At 38.8% G+C, this 17,966-nt stretch overlaps 2 protein-coding genes across 5 annotated transcripts in view; one reads left to right on the forward strand and one right to left on the reverse strand.

Annotated features, from left to right (window-relative positions):
* The window catches only part of P2RY12 (purinergic receptor P2Y12), a 50,418-nt gene extending 39,526 nt beyond the window's left edge, over positions 1–10,892 (forward strand). Inside the window, exons 1-3 of one of the 2 annotated variants that reach the window (XM_070374732.1) lie at positions 2,715–2,974; positions 7,071–7,235; positions 8,937–10,892. In XM_070374732.1, the coding sequence (XP_070230833.1) occupies positions 8,959–9,978 (1,020 nt within the window). In that variant the 5' untranslated portion in view covers positions 2,715–2,974; positions 7,071–7,235; positions 8,937–8,958 and the 3' untranslated portion in view covers positions 9,979–10,892. Of the gene's footprint in view, positions 1–2,714; positions 2,975–7,070; positions 7,236–8,936 lie in introns of those variants that run through there. The other variant, XM_014481142.2, reaches the window with a different exon arrangement.
* Positions 1–17,966, reverse strand: part of MED12L (mediator complex subunit 12L) — a 361,400-nt gene that overhangs the window by 80,620 nt on the left and 262,814 nt on the right. The gene's annotated exons all lie outside the window — the stretch shown is intronic.

Raw genomic sequence — 17,966 nt, forward strand, 5'->3', positions numbered from 1 at the left:
ATCTAAGATATGTCCTCTCTTATGCCTGGTTTTGAATTTTTCTATGTAATCTTTTCTCTTTGATCCTATATTCCTAAATTTTCTTGGTAGAATTCCTAGTTCTATCATTTAGCCCATCTTCTTTTCTTAACATTTGCCCATATTTACTCGTGCGAGGTAATTCCTATCACTAATAGTATCTATCCCTAAGAAGCTCACACGAGGGAAAGATTTGTCCCAGGAAAAACAGACTGTATTCTGTGCATATAAATTAGCAGTGGCTGCAAAAAAGAACAGAGTCCTTGTGACCTGAAGAACACTAATGTTCAATATGGAGTACACTCCATGTGTGTGCTCTGCACAAAGCAGCATTTTGCTTCTGCAGTCTTGAGGAAGGACCCTGTTTCCTCTCACTCTCAGTCACTGTTCTCTCAGTCCCTTTTTGTCATTCTGTCTTTCTCTCACCTGCCTGCATTCAAGGCACCACTTCTTGCATCACTTCTTTCTTTACAACATTTTATCAGAAACATACATTTGCATAATCTGCCAATCTATCTTGCTACCACATCCCCAAATGTTATTTTAAGTGCTCAAATTTGCCTTCTTAAAAAAAAAAGCTAGCAGTGTTTTCTAGAAGCTGTTATTTAATACCCTGAGTTGCATAATCTCTTCCAAAGTCTCAATGGACAGACCTAACCCCAGCATAAAGTCAACACAGACAGTGATTCCTATAGCTCTATGACCTGAGCTACTTGACTAATCTCTGATTTTGTTGTTCCTCCACTGATATACTTCCTTTTTGTCTGGTAGGATGTATAAATATAAGCCCTACAAAGGGAACAGAAAGGCGATGAGGAAACTGTACAAAATTCAGATACCAGTCATGTGCCCTGGTGATTGTTTTCAGTTAAGTCACCTGTCAAGTGGTTCTGATGCAAACTTGAGTGTGAGGGGTGATGGAAAGATGTTAGCAACAGCTGTTTACAGAGTACCTACCTACAGCAAGACAAGGTACTACGAACCCTGAAAAAATGCATGGATGAATGTCCCCTGATTAAGGAGTACAGGTTCAGTGTCATCCCAGCAGCATCTGCAGAGCTTGAAGCCCAAACAGGGAAGAGGAAGGAAGGTATCCTAGAAAGATCCATGTGTTCTATGGACACGGAGTACTATGGCTCCACACTGATCAAGTAACAGCCTAAGATCAGGGTAAGAGAGGGCTGTGACTGCACCCAAGGTATGCCCTTGCCAAAGCCATGGTCCAGAATAACGAGCCTTTTCAAGCCTCAGATTCTTCCCCTAAAAACTGGTAACACCTCCTTTATTACAATGCTTGAGTGAGAACTGAGATATGTCTGTAAAAATGCTTAGTGGCATATCAGATTCAGCACCCCCTGCTGCCCATTCATATTACTGCACCTCCCCCGGTAAGCGCCCTACAACCACATTGCTACTCAGTATTTCCCAAAGGTGCTGAGCGCTTCCTTCCTTTGCTGGTCTCCTCCTGCCACCTGAAATGCTCTCAGCATCCTCAACTGCACTTGTAGAAATGCTGCGTACAATGACAGCATTTCTGTCACCCGAGTTCATTGAAAACCTTCACTACAGGGGAAGGGGTGGAGAGGACAGACTTTGGAGCATTTATCACGGTGTACAGCACTTATTTTCTCAGTATCTGTTAAATGTCTGTCTTCTCCACGAGACTGTCAGTTTTGTGAGAAAGAATCCGGTCTATTTTATTCACATTTACATTCTCCTTAATGGCACTTAATATTTGTTAAATATGTGAAACAAGTAATAATTAAGTAACCAAAAAACTAAAAGAATGGGGCAGGGGTGAAGATAAGAACAAAACACGGTTTTATAGAAAAGTTGGCTTGATAACTAAGTGTTGAAAAACTGAAGATGAGAAATGAGAGGCAGAGAGAAAGACCAAAAAGACCTCTTTTGGTCTGAGGTTTGTAGGGTCAAGAGGTTGGTCAAGAGGTTTGTAGGGTATAAATTAGGTCTTAATGGTAGAAATAAAAAATAAGAAGCAAAATCAAGAGGTACCTGAAAGAAGTTAGGAAAGGACTGGGAAGTTTCAAGACAGACTCACTAGATAAAATCTGTTGGTGGGTAAAGGAGCAAGTTATAAGGCTAGGGAGCTCATGAATTTACCATTAGGTGAGGGAAATTCAAGGGGTGGGTGAAAATGTATTACAAATGTCTAGTAGGTGGTTTGTCAGCAGGTATAGTGTAGAAGTGACAGCTTAGGGAAAAAAGCAATATGTCCCTAGAAGGGATTCAAACCTCCCATGTTCTCTTTGGAAAGGGTATGGGAGGGAAGAATGCTGAGACAGTGAAGGAGATAAGTAAGTCATCAAATGATGGATATACAGTCTCCATAATTAACAAGTAACCAAAGAAGTCAAGGTCACAAAAGTGAGGGAAACAAGAATTAATAACAGGGGTCATCAACAGTGTTGAAAAGTTAAGAAATCACAGTGAATGCTGGCTTCCCTGACTTGCTTCTTAAAAAAACAAACAAACAAAAAACCGTGTGAACCTCAAAAGAGAAGTTTCTCTAGAGTGGGAGGGGCAGAGAGGAGGAAACAGGAGGTTGGAGTAAGAGCAATGGTGCAATGGTGACTGGGAGGGAAGTAGCCCACAGTTACTAGCAGCTGAGTGTAAAGAAAAATAGCTTGAGAGGAAAGTGATCACTTTATTAGGATGACCAATGACATACTCTCGTTTCAAAGCTATGTTTCAAGTGAGTCTCCAGGAAGGAAATCCGGATTGGAGGGCAGATAATACTGACAAAGGAGACAGGCAACAGTGACCTCGTGTCTGGATTAACTTCAGAAGAAAGACGAGGACATCTTTCTACTTAACCACAGACAGAAATGAAAACTGGTGAAAATACAGGGAAATCTGGAGGTGAAGAAGTGAGATGCTTGTATCAGTTCACTGGCCGTATTATGCTCAGGGAATGGGCCAGAGGCAAAGTCATGAGGTAAGAGTCAGGGGATGGAATTAAAAAAACAAAAGAAGCTTGCAGCTAGCTGGGGGGAAAAAAGCCCAAAGCACTGGTCACTCTCTACATGGAGCATGAAGACAGCTTTTCTGACATTTAACATTTTCTAGGGAAATCATGATAGGTGTTACTAGCTTCCAAAGACAAAAGGCAACATTTTTACAAGCAAATCTTTCAATAGCCTACAAGACTGGTTTACATCAATTTTTTGTGCATGTAGAAAATGTACAAGTCTTTAAATAGCAACATACACATGAGAATAAGGTCAATCTCAGAAAATGGACCACATATTACCAAAGGTATCGGTTAAGTTCTGCTCTTTCAATTAAGTATCAAAACACTCTGAAGTTGCATGGCTGTAAAAGCTCAAAGAAAGTGTTAGTCGCTCAGTCATATCCGACTCTTTGAGACTGCATCAACTGGAGCCCTCCAGGCTCCTCTGTCCATGGAATTCTCCAGGCAAGAATACTGGAGTGGGTAAGATTTTTCCAGCCCTAGGGATTAAACGCAGGTCTCCTGCATTGCAGGCAGATTCTTTACTGTCTGAGCTACCAGGGAAGCCCAAAAGGTCAGTATCAAAGGATTATTCTCTTGTTGATACCCTGAAGGACACATCTGTTGGGCAGGAGAAAGAATCCACAGGACAGTCTATGGAATTCTAGCCATCCCCTTTCATGCTCGCCCACTGCTGTCCTTGAGTTAAGAAGGTCACCTCCCTGTAAACTGAGTTCTGAAAATCTTATCCTCCAAATCAATCAGTTTTCTTTCTTCAGATAATATCTCAAACTCACAAAGACTTAATTGATTTTAAGAGCAATTAGGAGGATACACATCCAAAAACTCTGGAAGGCTTGTTGTATTGATACCACAGCGATTGAAATATGTTCCTTAAGCCAAATGTTCTGAGAAGGGAAAACTGGAATTAACTGATCTGATGTTAGTCATCTTCATTTCTTTAGAGTAAGTGACTAGAAATGTTGCCAAAACTTGTGTGTGAGTTCATAAGGATGTGACCACGGTGGTGAGGTTATTAGAGCTGTGAACTCTCCTTTCACCTTCAGTCATTATTTCTTTCAGCTGAAGCATTCAATGGACCATATTATTCTGTATAGAATAGGATAAATTTCAAATCAATGTTACAGCAGGAATAAGCCTTGGGCTGGTGGAGGAGAATGGGTGTGCACACTGCGGGGAGGCTGTGCTAAAGAAGAAGGAATTAACAGCAGCTTCTCAGTAGTATGACACCTGACCTGGAGTAATTTTTTCTAAATCAAGAGAATCAGGGACTCCTATAATTAGACATTTAAAGGAAAGCTTTGTACAATAATAGCTTGTAGTCAACAGTATGGCCAAAATGAGGCCTTGATCCAACAAACTCAGAGCATCCTAGGAGCATTATGGCTGTCAAGCGGATTAATTATAGATACCACTCCTCTGCTTTCTAGCAAAACACGCAAGACAAGGATGACAAATAACTGAATCACCAGAGATAGTATCCTTTGTTTTTTTTTGCTAAACATCGCAATGCCCAATACTCCTTACTTTTGGAATTTATCTTATAATATCTAACCTAAATTTCTACATTCTAACAGGTAAAGCCAAGCTAGATGACATGAAAACTGCCTTAAATGCATGTGCTCCATCAGAACGTTCTCTAATGTCAACACAACTGCATTTCAAAACCATAAGACAAGAGAACTAAAATAGCATTAAGAGCTAATCCAAGGGCATCATTACCTCTTCATCTCCTCCCCAGCCCAGTTTCACAAGGACCACAGGTTCCTGCCATTTCAGGGCATGGCCCTCTCCATTCCCAGAAATCCTATTTGAAGCAAATATGTATTTTCGGATAAACAGACTACCTTTAGTAGACTCAATTAAAAAAGAAACCAATTAAACCATGTGTATATAAAAATTCTAGGGTATACAGAATTAGTTCACTTTTCCAGTCATCTTCCAATGACAAAACACTATCAGAGAAGGTTCACAGACAGGTGTGGTTTCGAGTTAAAGTCAGAGGAGAGATAAAGCTAATTTAATTTAGATCAAGAACTGGAGCCTTTCATTTACCCCGCAACTCCCTAGTCACAGCACTATAGAAATCTGGAAACATAAATGAGTTAAGTACACTGAAATAGTGTTCCTTTCGTGTGGCATATTAATTTCTTGAAAATAGTCAGGATTTCTCCCGCCACCCCCCACCCAAACCTTGTTGCATCCAAAGGTCTTAGAAACACTTCACAAGCATTCCTTAAAGCTGACAATCAATCCGGTGTAAAGGCAAGTATGACTCCTATTTTCCTAAAAGGAGTACAGCCATTGCATTCATGGCGTTCCCCTCTCACTGCTGGGCCTCAGTGCGGGGGGAAGGGTTGTAGAGACAGTAAGATGGAGAAGACTCTTACACACTGTGGCCACAGGTGCAGGCTCTAGAACTAGAAAGCATGAGTTGGAATCAGGTCTCTAACTTGGCTGCTCTACTCCTCCGTTTTCATCATCCAGAGTACAGAAATAAGATGATTATCTACTTCACAGAATAGTTAACTCATGACAATATAAGAAACCCAAAGTGGGCTGTTATTATTCTGAAGCGTACGTGGCATAAAAGCTTTTTCAAAAAGTATGATCTCTCTCTAAACCAACAAATAAGTTAATTTTCCAAGAGTATATCATCAAACTGACGTCTAGGTGACTAACAGATGGGGACCATGACGTGACTGACATTTCCAGCCGAAATTACCCAAATCCATAGCTTGATTTCAAATCCATAATGCCAACAAAATTCTCAGCTAGTTTAAATCAGTGGCCTTCAACCCTTAAGGTATATGAGCACCACTCATACAGCAAACTACAGGAGAGAGAACTACAGACAAGGGCTGCATCCCTGAGTTTCTGAACCACCAGGGTGAGAATGGTGCCCACGAAAGCGCATTTCTCATGACTCCTCAGGTGACACTGAGCTGCTGTTCTATACTTGAAAAACCGTCCGTGAAGATCTAATCTACACTGAGACAGACACACTCAAAACTCAGAAAAAATAAATAATCCAAAGATATATTTACAACAAAGACACTTACCCAAGTGGATCTGCTGGTAACAGAAGGACATTATAGTTCAAAACAGTGTGTGAGTGTGCACACAAGCGTGAGTATCCACAATATTTATATAAAGGTGATAGTGAGTCTCTTCACTGAATGATTGTTGTTGCTAGTCGCTAAGTCATGTCCGACTCCTTTGCAACCCCATGGGCTACAGATTTCCCAGGCAAGAATACTGGAATGGGTAGCTATTTCCTTCTCCACGGGATCTTCCCAACTCAGGGATTGAACCCATGTCTCCTGTTTGGCAGGCAGATTCTTTACCACTGAGCCACCTGGAAAGCCCTCACTGAAATGATATATTTCCCCAAAAAACAAAGGCAAAGTCAAAAGAAATTTGTTTAAACTCTACTCAAGACAGGCATAAAAGTCCTATATAATAAGCCTAGCAATGGATACAACTGTTTTTTTTCTTTCTTAATGTAATTTTAGAATCTTCAATTTTATAATGGGAGGAAATTGTGTCGCCTACAAAGAGCTGATCAAATACAGATTTAAAATAATGACATTATTAACCAGGGAAAAAAAAACAAAGAGCAAGAGACCTAACATCCCTAATGAGCACACATTACGAGTTAATGTGATTACTTGTTAAAAGGCAATAGATCACCAGTGTTGGGCACAATATGTTTTCAGGTAAATAACCATCTGACAAAGCAAGTCTGCAGCCTTCTCCAGGAAGCAGATATCAGTAGGCTTGATCTCCTGGACTTATCATTTGCATGGGAAATACCCCAAAGAGCTCACAAAGCATCAACTCTATGGCAGGTTTCAGTAAAAAGCCACAGGATTTTAAATTGCTTTTTAAAAGATGACTTCTCACCCACCGTGCCCCATATTTCTCAAGGAAATAAAAGCAGAAGTCCTAAAAGCGGGCCAGACGGAAATACAGTGTCTGCACAGCCCTGAGTCCACAGCATCTGAAGGTAATTTCTGATTGTAAAGTCCTCTTCCTCGCTCCCTCTATTTCTCTCTAGAACACTCAAGACCTGAAGGACGAAACTTCAGCAGATTCTCTATCATAAAGAGTGTGAGCAGCTAAACTAAGACATTAAAAGGAAAATAACAGATGCCACTCTACAGCCTGTATTAACTACCGCTCACTGGATACATTCAAATCCTTGAGAATCGAGAGTAACCAGGTAATTTTATATCTAGAAGTATTTGACAAGCGTACGTATTTGCACTATGATGTGTGCGTATTTTTTTTTTCAAGTTTTCTTAAGTTGGAAACCTTTAATAGCAGTATCAATCTGAGTACTTAAATGGAATATAAACTAAAATACAAGCTACATTAATGATGCTGGAGATAACCATTAACTTCTTCACTGAAAATAAATTATACAGAACATGGAAGAAAATTCAAACTGTCTTACTTATTTTATCTTGAGCATAAAATGAGATTTGCTATAGTTAGGGGGAGCTGAAGTTCTTCATGTCAAGAATACTTGATGAACAAGCAACAGTTTATGAAAAATGAGCATTCTCAAAGTATAATTTCCAAAACTATCAGGGCATAAACAAAGAAAAATGCCAGTAGCAAGTAAGGTTAAGTGGGTTATCTTCTATCAAATTCTGGGGTTTATTTAGTCATTTTTTTTTTAAGTTAAACTGGTGAGGAGGTGTATGATGTAAACCTTAATTTGTTTAATGTTCAATAATAAAAGGATGGAAAAAAGAATTCCACTGACATTTGGGGGAACTTAGAAGTTTTTCTTTGGTATTGAGGTATCTGTGCTTTAATATTACCATGTCTTATATTTAGGAATAATATTTTCTTTAGAATCAATTCCATTGGTTTTTGATGAATTCAAATTTTACAAATTCCATTTTAAATTTCAAAACTTAGATGCCAAATACTTTATTCAAGTTAATACATTCAAGTCAAGTGTTAATTTCCTTTATAGCTGCCTGTTGTGGTATAAAAACCTATGGTTTTTTTTATACCAGGCAAGGACATGATCTTGGCATTTTATTTTAGTTACCATTATACAGTCTATAAACCTAGAAAGTATGCCTGGGGTATTTTGAGGAATGCCATCTAATGACTACATAGAGAAATCATTTCCTCATTTTTTTTTAACCATTTAAAAAATTTTCCCTGAATGATAGTCAAGAAAACATACGTGAAACTTTAAAATTTACGAAGCAAAGCTGGAAAAGAGATGTACGTGAGTTAAAATATTTGCAGCCAAAGAATACTCTGTGAGGCTGATTTTCAAATGGATGGCAGAGCAATACAGAGGCAGAAATACATTCCAATTATAAAGGGAAAAATTTGTTTTCTGCTTTTTATTTAACAATAAATTTTATACAAGTGATTTTATACAAACTTCTTTTCACTTTTTACTTTAAAAGTCTACTATGCAATTATCAGTCATTTCTCCTTAGAACACTTTGAAGGTACTAGAGAGAATGAAGTCCAGGAGTAAGGATTGCTATAGGAAAAGTGACTATGCATAAAAACAACAAAGTCAGAAGGTAAGGAAATGACACTGGAGAAGAATAAAGCATAGCCTAAGTATTTCTGTTCTAGGTTTTATGTATATGCATTTTTGCCTAAGATCAAAAATGTTCTATAAGAGGCAAACATTCAAAAATAAGAAATACAAAGTAACCACATCTTCAAAAAATGTTCTCCAGACTATTTTACTGTGCAAATAGAGTATCTGCCACTATGAAATGTTTTGATTTGGTTTTTCTGTGTTCTTTACTAACTGCCCCAGTGAAGATCAGGCACCTCAATTTTTAGAGAAGTCCCGCCAAAAATGTTACCCACAGAGATGAGGGCAAAATCAGATAGCAGGCACCTGAAAATAATCATTCCCTCCATCCCCCTCTAGGTAGCAGAGAGAGACACGAGCCATGGACAACCTCACCTCTGTGGCTGGGAACAGCAGCCAGTGCAGCAGAGACTACAAGATTACCCAGGTGCTCTTCCCACTCCTCTACACTGTCCTGTTTTTTGTTGGACTCATCACAAACAGCCTGGCAATGAGGATTTTCTTTCAAATCCGCAGTAAATCCAACTTTATTATTTTCCTTAAGAACACAGTCATTTCCGATCTCCTCATGATTCTGACTTTTCCATTCAAAATCCTCAGCGATACTAAACTGGGAACAGGACCTCTGAGGGCCTTTGTGTGCCAAGTGACCTCCGTCGTGTTCTACTTCACGATGTACATCAGTATCTCATTCCTAGGACTAATAACTATTGATCGCTACCAGAAGACCACCAGGCCCTTTAAGACAGCCAATCCCAACAATCTCTTGGGGGCTAAGATTCTCTCGGTTGTCATCTGGGCATTCATGTTCTTAATCTCCTTGCCTAACATGATTCTGACCAACAGGAGGCCGAGTGACAAGACTGTGAAGAAATGCTCATTTCTGAAGTCAGAGTTTGGTCTGGTTTGGCATGAAATAGTCAATTATGTCTGTCAAGTCATTTTCTGGATTAATTTTCTAATTGTCATCGTATGCTATACGCTCATTACCAAAGAACTGTACAAGTCATATGTGAGAACAAGGGGTGCTGGCAAAGTCCCCAAGAAAAAGGTAAACATCAAGGTTTTTATTATCATTGCTGTATTCTTTATATGTTTTGTTCCATTCCATTTTGCCCGAATTCCCTACACCCTGAGTCAAACCCGGGACGTCTTTGACTGCACTGCTGAGAATACTCTGTTCTACGTGAAAGAGAGCACACTCTGGTTAACGTCCTTAAATGCATGCCTGGATCCATTCATCTACTTTTTCCTTTGCAAATCCTTCAAAAATTCCTTGATGAGTATGCTGAGATGTTCCAATTCTACATCATCTCCATCCCATGACAATCGGAAAAAAGGACAGGACGGCAGTGACCCAAGTGAAGAGACACCAATGTAAATAAACTGAGGTAATATTTCAGTCTATTAGTGTATAGAACTCCCCAAAGGCAAGCACTATGTGGAAAATATTAACATTGACTAAGAAGTAGCCGAGTTAGTAACAATAACTCTTGAAACAATAAATAGAAGACTACGAAAGCAATTGTCATTTACTTGTCCAATACTGAAAGCAATCTTAAGAAGCAGAGAAGTAACCTAACATGTAGCTGTGTAGTAAAACAAACTGCATCCAATCACTATGCCACATGCAAAACTACACACAGGTTATGATAAGAAGCGTTTTGACAAAATGGGTAACCATATAATAATAATGTATATGTAATTTTAAAAAAACATTGATCACAATCCTATTATGAATTTATTATAACCAGCTAAGAATGATAAATCTGATAAAATCACACCAATTATTATATACTAATATATGTATATATACTTATACGTGCTTATAGATATATATATATATATTGCAGTCCCTTAACCAAATGCTTACCTATGCAATATTCTTTATAAAAATTTAAGTAATTGAGACATGCAAAGAACAGTAACTACTAACTTTCAATTATGAGGAAAAACTTAAGGGATTTAAACTAATTGAAATGGTAACTGATCAGATTAAAAGGTTTTAAAACTACCTTCTCAAGAAAAACAGCAGAAATAGCAAACTTATTAAAACAGAGCTATTTTACAACATTCAAATACCAGGAACTTATGGATATTTCTTTAACAGCACAGAAACTGGTTTACTCATATTTTGATAACTTTAGTAAATACAGTACCATCATTGATACTGATCTCTATTAACTAGCTTCTAAAAACTGTGATTTGGGCTGATGAACATTTCCCCTATGAGAAAAACAAATTAAATATGATTATGCAGTTGAACAGTATGAACATTAACAGGAAAGTGATGAAAATGTTGGGAATTACCTGTTTGTCATGTGTGTATATAATAAATAATTTAAACTCTAAAGCACACTTTGTTGGAATTTCTTTGTTCAAAGTTATGAGATACTATAACTCATTTTCTATACTCCTATATCAAATGAACCTATTTAAGAAAGGATAGTTGCCAATATTATCCTTTTTATTACATGCTATTAGGCAAAATCTATTTTGAAGGTGATCTCTCATGTCAATTAGTTCATTGTTGTTATTGTTATTTAGTTGCTAAGTCATGTCTGACCCTTTACAGTCCCTGGACTAGAGCACACCAGGCTCCTCTGTCCATGGGATTTCCCAGGCAAAAATACTGGAGTGGGTTGCCTTTTCCTTCTCCAGGGGATCTTTCCAACTAAGGGATCAAACCTGCTTCTCCTGCATTGGCAGGCAGGTTCTTTACCACTGAACCACCAGGGAATCCAATTAGTTCATACATAAATGAAAAATTAGGTCAAACTTATAATGTTGTGAGATTATACACAAGCCATATTGTTTTCTTAATGTAAACAAAACATACATCACACTTGGAAATGGACATGATTTATCAATTATTTATGATCCTCAGAGGTGATTCCCAAATACAAGGCAGAGATACCAATGTCTAAATATAATGTGAGAAGAAATAAAAAGGATTAGCTGTAGTAAAAGGAAGTTCACCGAACTCCAATATAATAGATTCTATTCTACTAAGTTAAATTTCAGTACAAAGCTGAGCTCATTTAACTCTCTGCTAAGTCGTTTCAGTCGTGTCCAACTCTGTGCGACCCCGTGGACGGCAGCCTACCAGGCTCCTCCGTCCTTGGGAGTCTCCAGGCAAGAGTACTGGAGTGGGTTGCCATGGTATCTATTCTCAAGCAGCCACATTTCCTTCTCTGGCACTTCTGAAAGTGAGCACTGGATGTCAGTGGAGACACACACAGAGCCATGAATCAGAAAAGATGCATATTCGACTTACTGCTAGGTCAAAGGCAGTAGCCATTTCTGCCAGAGAGACCAACGCAATTCACTCTAATATCATATGAGCAAATTCGTTCTGTAAGAAAACCAGGATATTTGAGCTGGAAAAGAAACAAGGATCAACAAATCTGACTACCTTACTTTGAATATGGGAAACATAAAGGGCAGATCTACTCCTCAATCTAGCCAAGTCAACGGTAGATTGGCCACGGGTTAGAGCTGGCCACGTCATGCTGCCAGGGTTGCATTAGGTGTCGGAAGACTGCAAGGCAGGCAGAGATTTCCTGACTAATCTTTCATTTGGGATTAAACTCATTCACGGATGATGATTTCAATAAGAGAAAGAACCAGAAAAGCTAACGGTGTTACAATACTTTTGCAAAACAAATAAACAAACTTGTTCAATGTTTGGAATTATCTAGGTTATTATACATAATATGAAAATTTTACATTAAACTCTAAATCATACTTAGTTGAGGGTTTTTATTCAAATACATTAGAAGCATATACTCCTTTATCAAATATCAAACTGAACCCATTCAAGATAGATTAAGAGATCACTATTTATGGAGTGCTCATTTTACACAGAACATGTCACTATCTCTAGCTTTAGGAATTTTAATATACACAATATATCTCTCATTTCACAACAACTTCCAAAAGAGAGAGAGAGAGACACCAAATTTTGTAGATACAGATTCAGAAGATGAGACAGACAAAACATAGTCTTGCCCATAAAAGTGGCTAAGAAGTCCAAATGATGCTGGTTACTGGCACTTTCTCCCAGTGGTTTCTTATATAAATAGTCTAAAGCAGATGTGACAAATTTTAGCCTGCAAGTCAAATCTAGCCCAGGACCTGATTCATACAACCTGTGATTTAAGCATGGTTTTTACACTTTCAAATATTTGCAGGAGGAAAATTGGAAGAATAAAACTTCACACTGCACAAAGTTGTATGACATTCAAATTTCAGTGTCTGTAAGGTTTAATTAGCACACAGCCACACCCACCCAGGTTTTATCTATGGCTGACTGCCTGTTACAACAACAGGGCGGAGTAGTTGTGACAGATTGAGGGGCCACAAAACCCAAATATTTACTACCTGGCTGTTTAGAACACTGACAGCCCTGCACTGGAACCCTAAAACTTCAAAGAAATGCACTGCACAGAGAAAGAGCCCTCTCTCCAAGCATCTCAGTGTTTCAGCAGCTTTGCACTGAAAACACCTGTAGGTTCCTCTGGCTTATCTAGGTCATAACGGCTGGCTGGTAACATGCAAAGTGGAAAGTGGGATTACCCCGATGCTGGTGGGAGCAAAACATGCAAATATACTTACAAGCCAATAAAAGAAACAGCCTGACTTTAACAAAATAAGTAAATAAAAATGGGAAAGGGGCAAGAGAAATCAATTCCCAAGAGAAATACAAATAGATATTAAAAATATGAAAAGATATACACCCTCATTAATAAACAAGTTTATGTTTACATGACATGGCTTTTTTCACCTGTAAATTTAGAATTGGCTTAAAAGATTTTTAACAATTTTGTTGGATAATCCCACTTGATGAGACAAAAAATGAGTACAATCTTTCCGGAAAACTTTTTAAAATACCACTCAACATTTCAATGCATATCCTTTGATCCAGAAATCCCACTTCTAGGAAACTTTCTATAAATATATGTAAGAATAAATACATAAAAATACATGGAGTGGTATTTGCTCTACAGCATGTTTTTAATAGAGAAAAATTGGAGGGAAAAAAAACTTAAATGCCCAAAAGCAACGGCTTATTTAAACTATGATAACTTTATATAGTATAACCCTTTTTAAAAAATTGTTAGTAAATCTTCATATACTAACATGGAATGAAGCAAAGATCCAATATGTCAATAAATATAAATATATATATACACACATATACATATTTGCACACCACCCCATGGAAAAGAAATGCAAAAGCGTAAAATGGCTGTCTGGGGAGGCCTTACAAATAGCTGTGAAAAGAAGGGAAGTGAAAAGCAAAGGAGAAAAGGAAAGATATAAGCATCTGAATGCAGAGTTCCAAAGAATAGCAAGAAGAGATACGAAAGCCTTCCTCAGCGATCAGTGCAAAGAAATAGAAGCAAACAACAGAATGGGAATGACTAGAGATCTCTTCAAGACAATCAGAGATACCAAGGGAATATTTCATGCAAAGATGGACTCGATAAAGGACAGAAATTGTATGGACCTAACAGAAGCAGAAGATATTAAGAAGAGGTGGCAAGAATACACAGAATAATTGTACAAAAAAGATCTTCACAACCAAGATAATCATGAAGATGTGATCACTCACCTAAAGCCAGACATCCTGGAATGTGAAGTCAAGTTAGCCTTAGAAAGCATCACTACAAACAAAGCTAGTGGAGGTGATAGAATTCCAGTTGAGCTATTTCAAATCCTGAAAGATGATGCTGTGAAAGTGCTGCACTCAATATGCCAGCAAATTTGGAAAACTCAGCAGTGGCCACAGGACTGGAAAAGGTCAGTTTTCATTCCAATCTCTAAGAAAGGCAATGCCGAAGAATGCTCAAACTACCGCACAATTGCACTCATCTCACATGCTAGTAAAGTAATGCTCAAAATTCTCCAAGCCAGGCTTCAGCAATACATGAACCGTGAACTTCCTGATGTTCGAGCTGGTTTTAGAAAAGGCAGAAGAACCAGAGATCAAATTGCCAACATTCGCTGGATCATCGAAAAAGCAAGAAGAGTTCCAGAAAAACATCTATTTCTGCTTATTGACTATGCCAAAGCCTTTGACTGTGTGGACCACAATAAACTGTGGAAAATTCTGAAAGAGATGGGAATACCAGACCACCTGACCTGCCTCTTGAGAAACCTATACGCAGGTCAGGAAGCAACAGTTAGAAATGGACATGGAACAACAGACTGGTTCCAAAACTGGAAAGGAATACATCAAGGCTGCATACTGTCTCCCTGCTTATTTAACTTATATGCAGAGTATGTCATGAGAAATGCTGCAATTCATGGGGTAGCAAAAGTTGGACACGACTGAGTGACTGAACTTTCACTTTCTACTGTATATTAATGTCAATAACTGAATTCTTTAAACTTTTTTTCCTTTTATAATAAAATTATGAAACTGGATACTAATATAAATATTTCAGATAATAGTGTAAATTTATTGCTTGTTGCCTGGAGAATCCCATGGACAGGGGAGCCTGGTGGGCTGCAGTCCATGGGGTCGCTAAGAGTCAGACACGACTGAGCGACTTCCCTTTCACTTTTCACTTTCATGCATTGGAGAAGGAAATGGCAACCCGCTCCAGTGTTCTTGCCTGGAGAATCCCAGGGATGGTGGCGCCTTGATGGGCTGCTGTCTCTGGGGTCGCACAGAGTCGGACACGACTGAAGCGACTTAGCAGCAGCATTGCCTGTTTCCAGTTATATGTAGAGATTTTACAATACCAAATTTATGTATACAAACTACAGTAATGTTAAACTGCATAATACATTTTAGATTACTACCACCTTGGGTTAGGGCTTCCCTGATAGCTCAGTTGGTAAAGAATCCTCCTGCAATGCAGGAGACCCTGGTTCAATTCCTGGGTCAGGAAGATCTGCTGGATAAGGGATAGGCTACCCACTCCAGTATTCTTGGGCTTCCCTGTGGCTCAACTGGTAAAGACTCTGCCTGTAATGTGGGAGACCTGGGTCTGATCCCTGGGTTGGGAAGATCCCCCGGAGAAGAGAAAGGCTACCGACTCCAGTATTCTGGCTTGAAGAACTCCATGGAGTCCATGGGGTCGCAAAGAGTCAGATACAACTGAGCAACTTTCACTTTCACTTCGCTTTCACCTTGGGTTAATTCAGTGTGGGATTTTAAACACTTTCATATAATCTGGGAAAGTACCATGGTATCCTTCGATGGGAAGTAAAAGGCTCTTCTATGAGTACAGGAGTTCCAACTTTGACTTTCATTTCAACTGAAAGCAAATACTTCCTCATCTTTTCAATCATTATTTATATGGTACTGGTCACATCGACAGGAACTTTATACTGTCGAGTTTGATCCAAAAGACAATCCCTAAGGAGATGACAAATTCTTCATTTATTTCCATTTGGCAGGCTTCTAATTTCTATTACTTTTCCTTACATATTTAACTCTCTCCTGATCATACTGCTGTGAACCAATTTATGTTTTCAACCAAGTACCTCACTCTGAGACAAAGAGTTTCACAAATCCATGAAAGTGGATTATACCTCCTCACTTAGCAGTAAGAAACACCCAGCTCAAAAACTCCAGAATTTGATAAGCACTCCCACACTCATCCTGTCTCTGGCAGTCAGAAGAGAGAGGGGCTGGTTCCAAGTGGGGGCTCTGGAACCAAACTGTGTGGGTTTGCAGAGGGCTTCAGTTGCAGGACTTTGGGCAACCTGCTTAACACCTGCGATTCCATTTTCTCATCTGTAAAATGGGACGGATCTCTGAGCTTGTTGTAAGAGTTCAGTTCAGTTGCTCAGTCATGTCCAACTCTTTGCGACCCCATAGACTGCAGCAGGCTGGGCTTCCCTGACATTCACCACCTCCCGGAGCTTGCTCAAACTCATATTCGAGTCGGTGATGCCATCCAACCATGTCATCCTCTGTTGTCCCCTTCTCCTTCTGCCCTCAATCTTTCTCAGCAACAGGGTCTTTTCCAATGAGTCAGTTCTTCACATCAAGTGGCCAAAGTATTGGAGCTTCACTTCAGCATCAGTCCTTCCAACTCAGGACTGATTTCTTTAAGACCACATAATCACTTAGAACAGTATATAGCTAGTGTGATTTCATTGGTTTTGACTAAATTCCCTTTGAGCTTGATGAGATTTTAAATGTTTTGTTTAGGAACCTGACAAATCAGAATAATTTCTAGGACCTTTCATGGTATATCTTCTTTGATTCACTCCTTTAGTCAGCTATCCCCACAGGTATAGAGAGTACTCCATTTTTAATTTCACTTAACAAGAAATGGACTAACATGAACCACTTGACAAGCGTTATTCAAAGCACCTGGCAAACATTCAAACATTTTTATACCCTTAACAACCCAATGAAGCAAATGCTATTATTTATTTTCATTGTTATGAGGGGGCAATGGTTTCATAGAGAGCATAAGTAACTTGACCAAGGTCAGAAGAAAAGTAAGCTGGAATATAAGGAAATGAACCCAGGCACTCTGGCTCGCGAGCACTGCTCCTGTCCCATCACAGCCTCTCAGGTGCATCATCAAGGCAGAGGACCCTACCCCAGTGGGCACCAGCACTGCTGTAAACTAAGAGACCACTGGCTAACATGTATGAAGCACAGAGACATAAAGGAGTCTGTTGGATATTTCCTATGGTCAAACATTTTGAAACCTACATTTAAGAGAAGATACTTCTGTAACTCTAGAAATGCCACCATAAATCAGTTCCTCTTTTGAGGTTTCCTACTCTTTGGCATTTTGAAATTTGACCAAAAAGTGATTTCCAGTTTTCATATTATGAAATTAACTTATACAGCATTTCCCTTGTTTAAACTGAAACTATCCCAAACCTACATCTAAATAATGCAGCCATTAGGAAATTTATACTTAATTACATAGGTCTAATCCCTCTATTTAAATTTTTTAAGTTTGTTTTTATTCTCTACTGAAGCAAACAAAAGGATATATGTTTTAATTATGTTCCATAACATTAATAAAACTCAAAATCTGTATTTCCAAGAAACAATTTATCTAATTCAAACATCAATTTTTCTTTTCTTTTTAAATTTATTTATTTTAATTGGAGGCTAATTACTTTACAATATTGTAGTGGTGTTTGCCATACATCGACATGAATCAGCCATGGGTGTCCACATGTGTTCCCCATCCTTAACATCCCCTCCCCCCTCCCTCCCCACCCCATCCCTCAGGGTCATCCCAGAGCACCAGCCCTGAGCACCCTATCTCATGTATCGAACCTGGACTAGCGATCTATTTCACATATGATAATATACATGTTTCAATGCTATTCTCTCAAATCATCCCACCCTTGCCTTCTTCTCCAACAGAGTCCAAA

Source organism: Bos mutus, chromosome 1, assembly GCF_027580195.1.
Source record: "Bos mutus isolate GX-2022 chromosome 1, NWIPB_WYAK_1.1, whole genome shotgun sequence".
NCBI lineage: Eukaryota > Metazoa > Chordata > Mammalia > Artiodactyla > Bovidae > Bos > Bos mutus.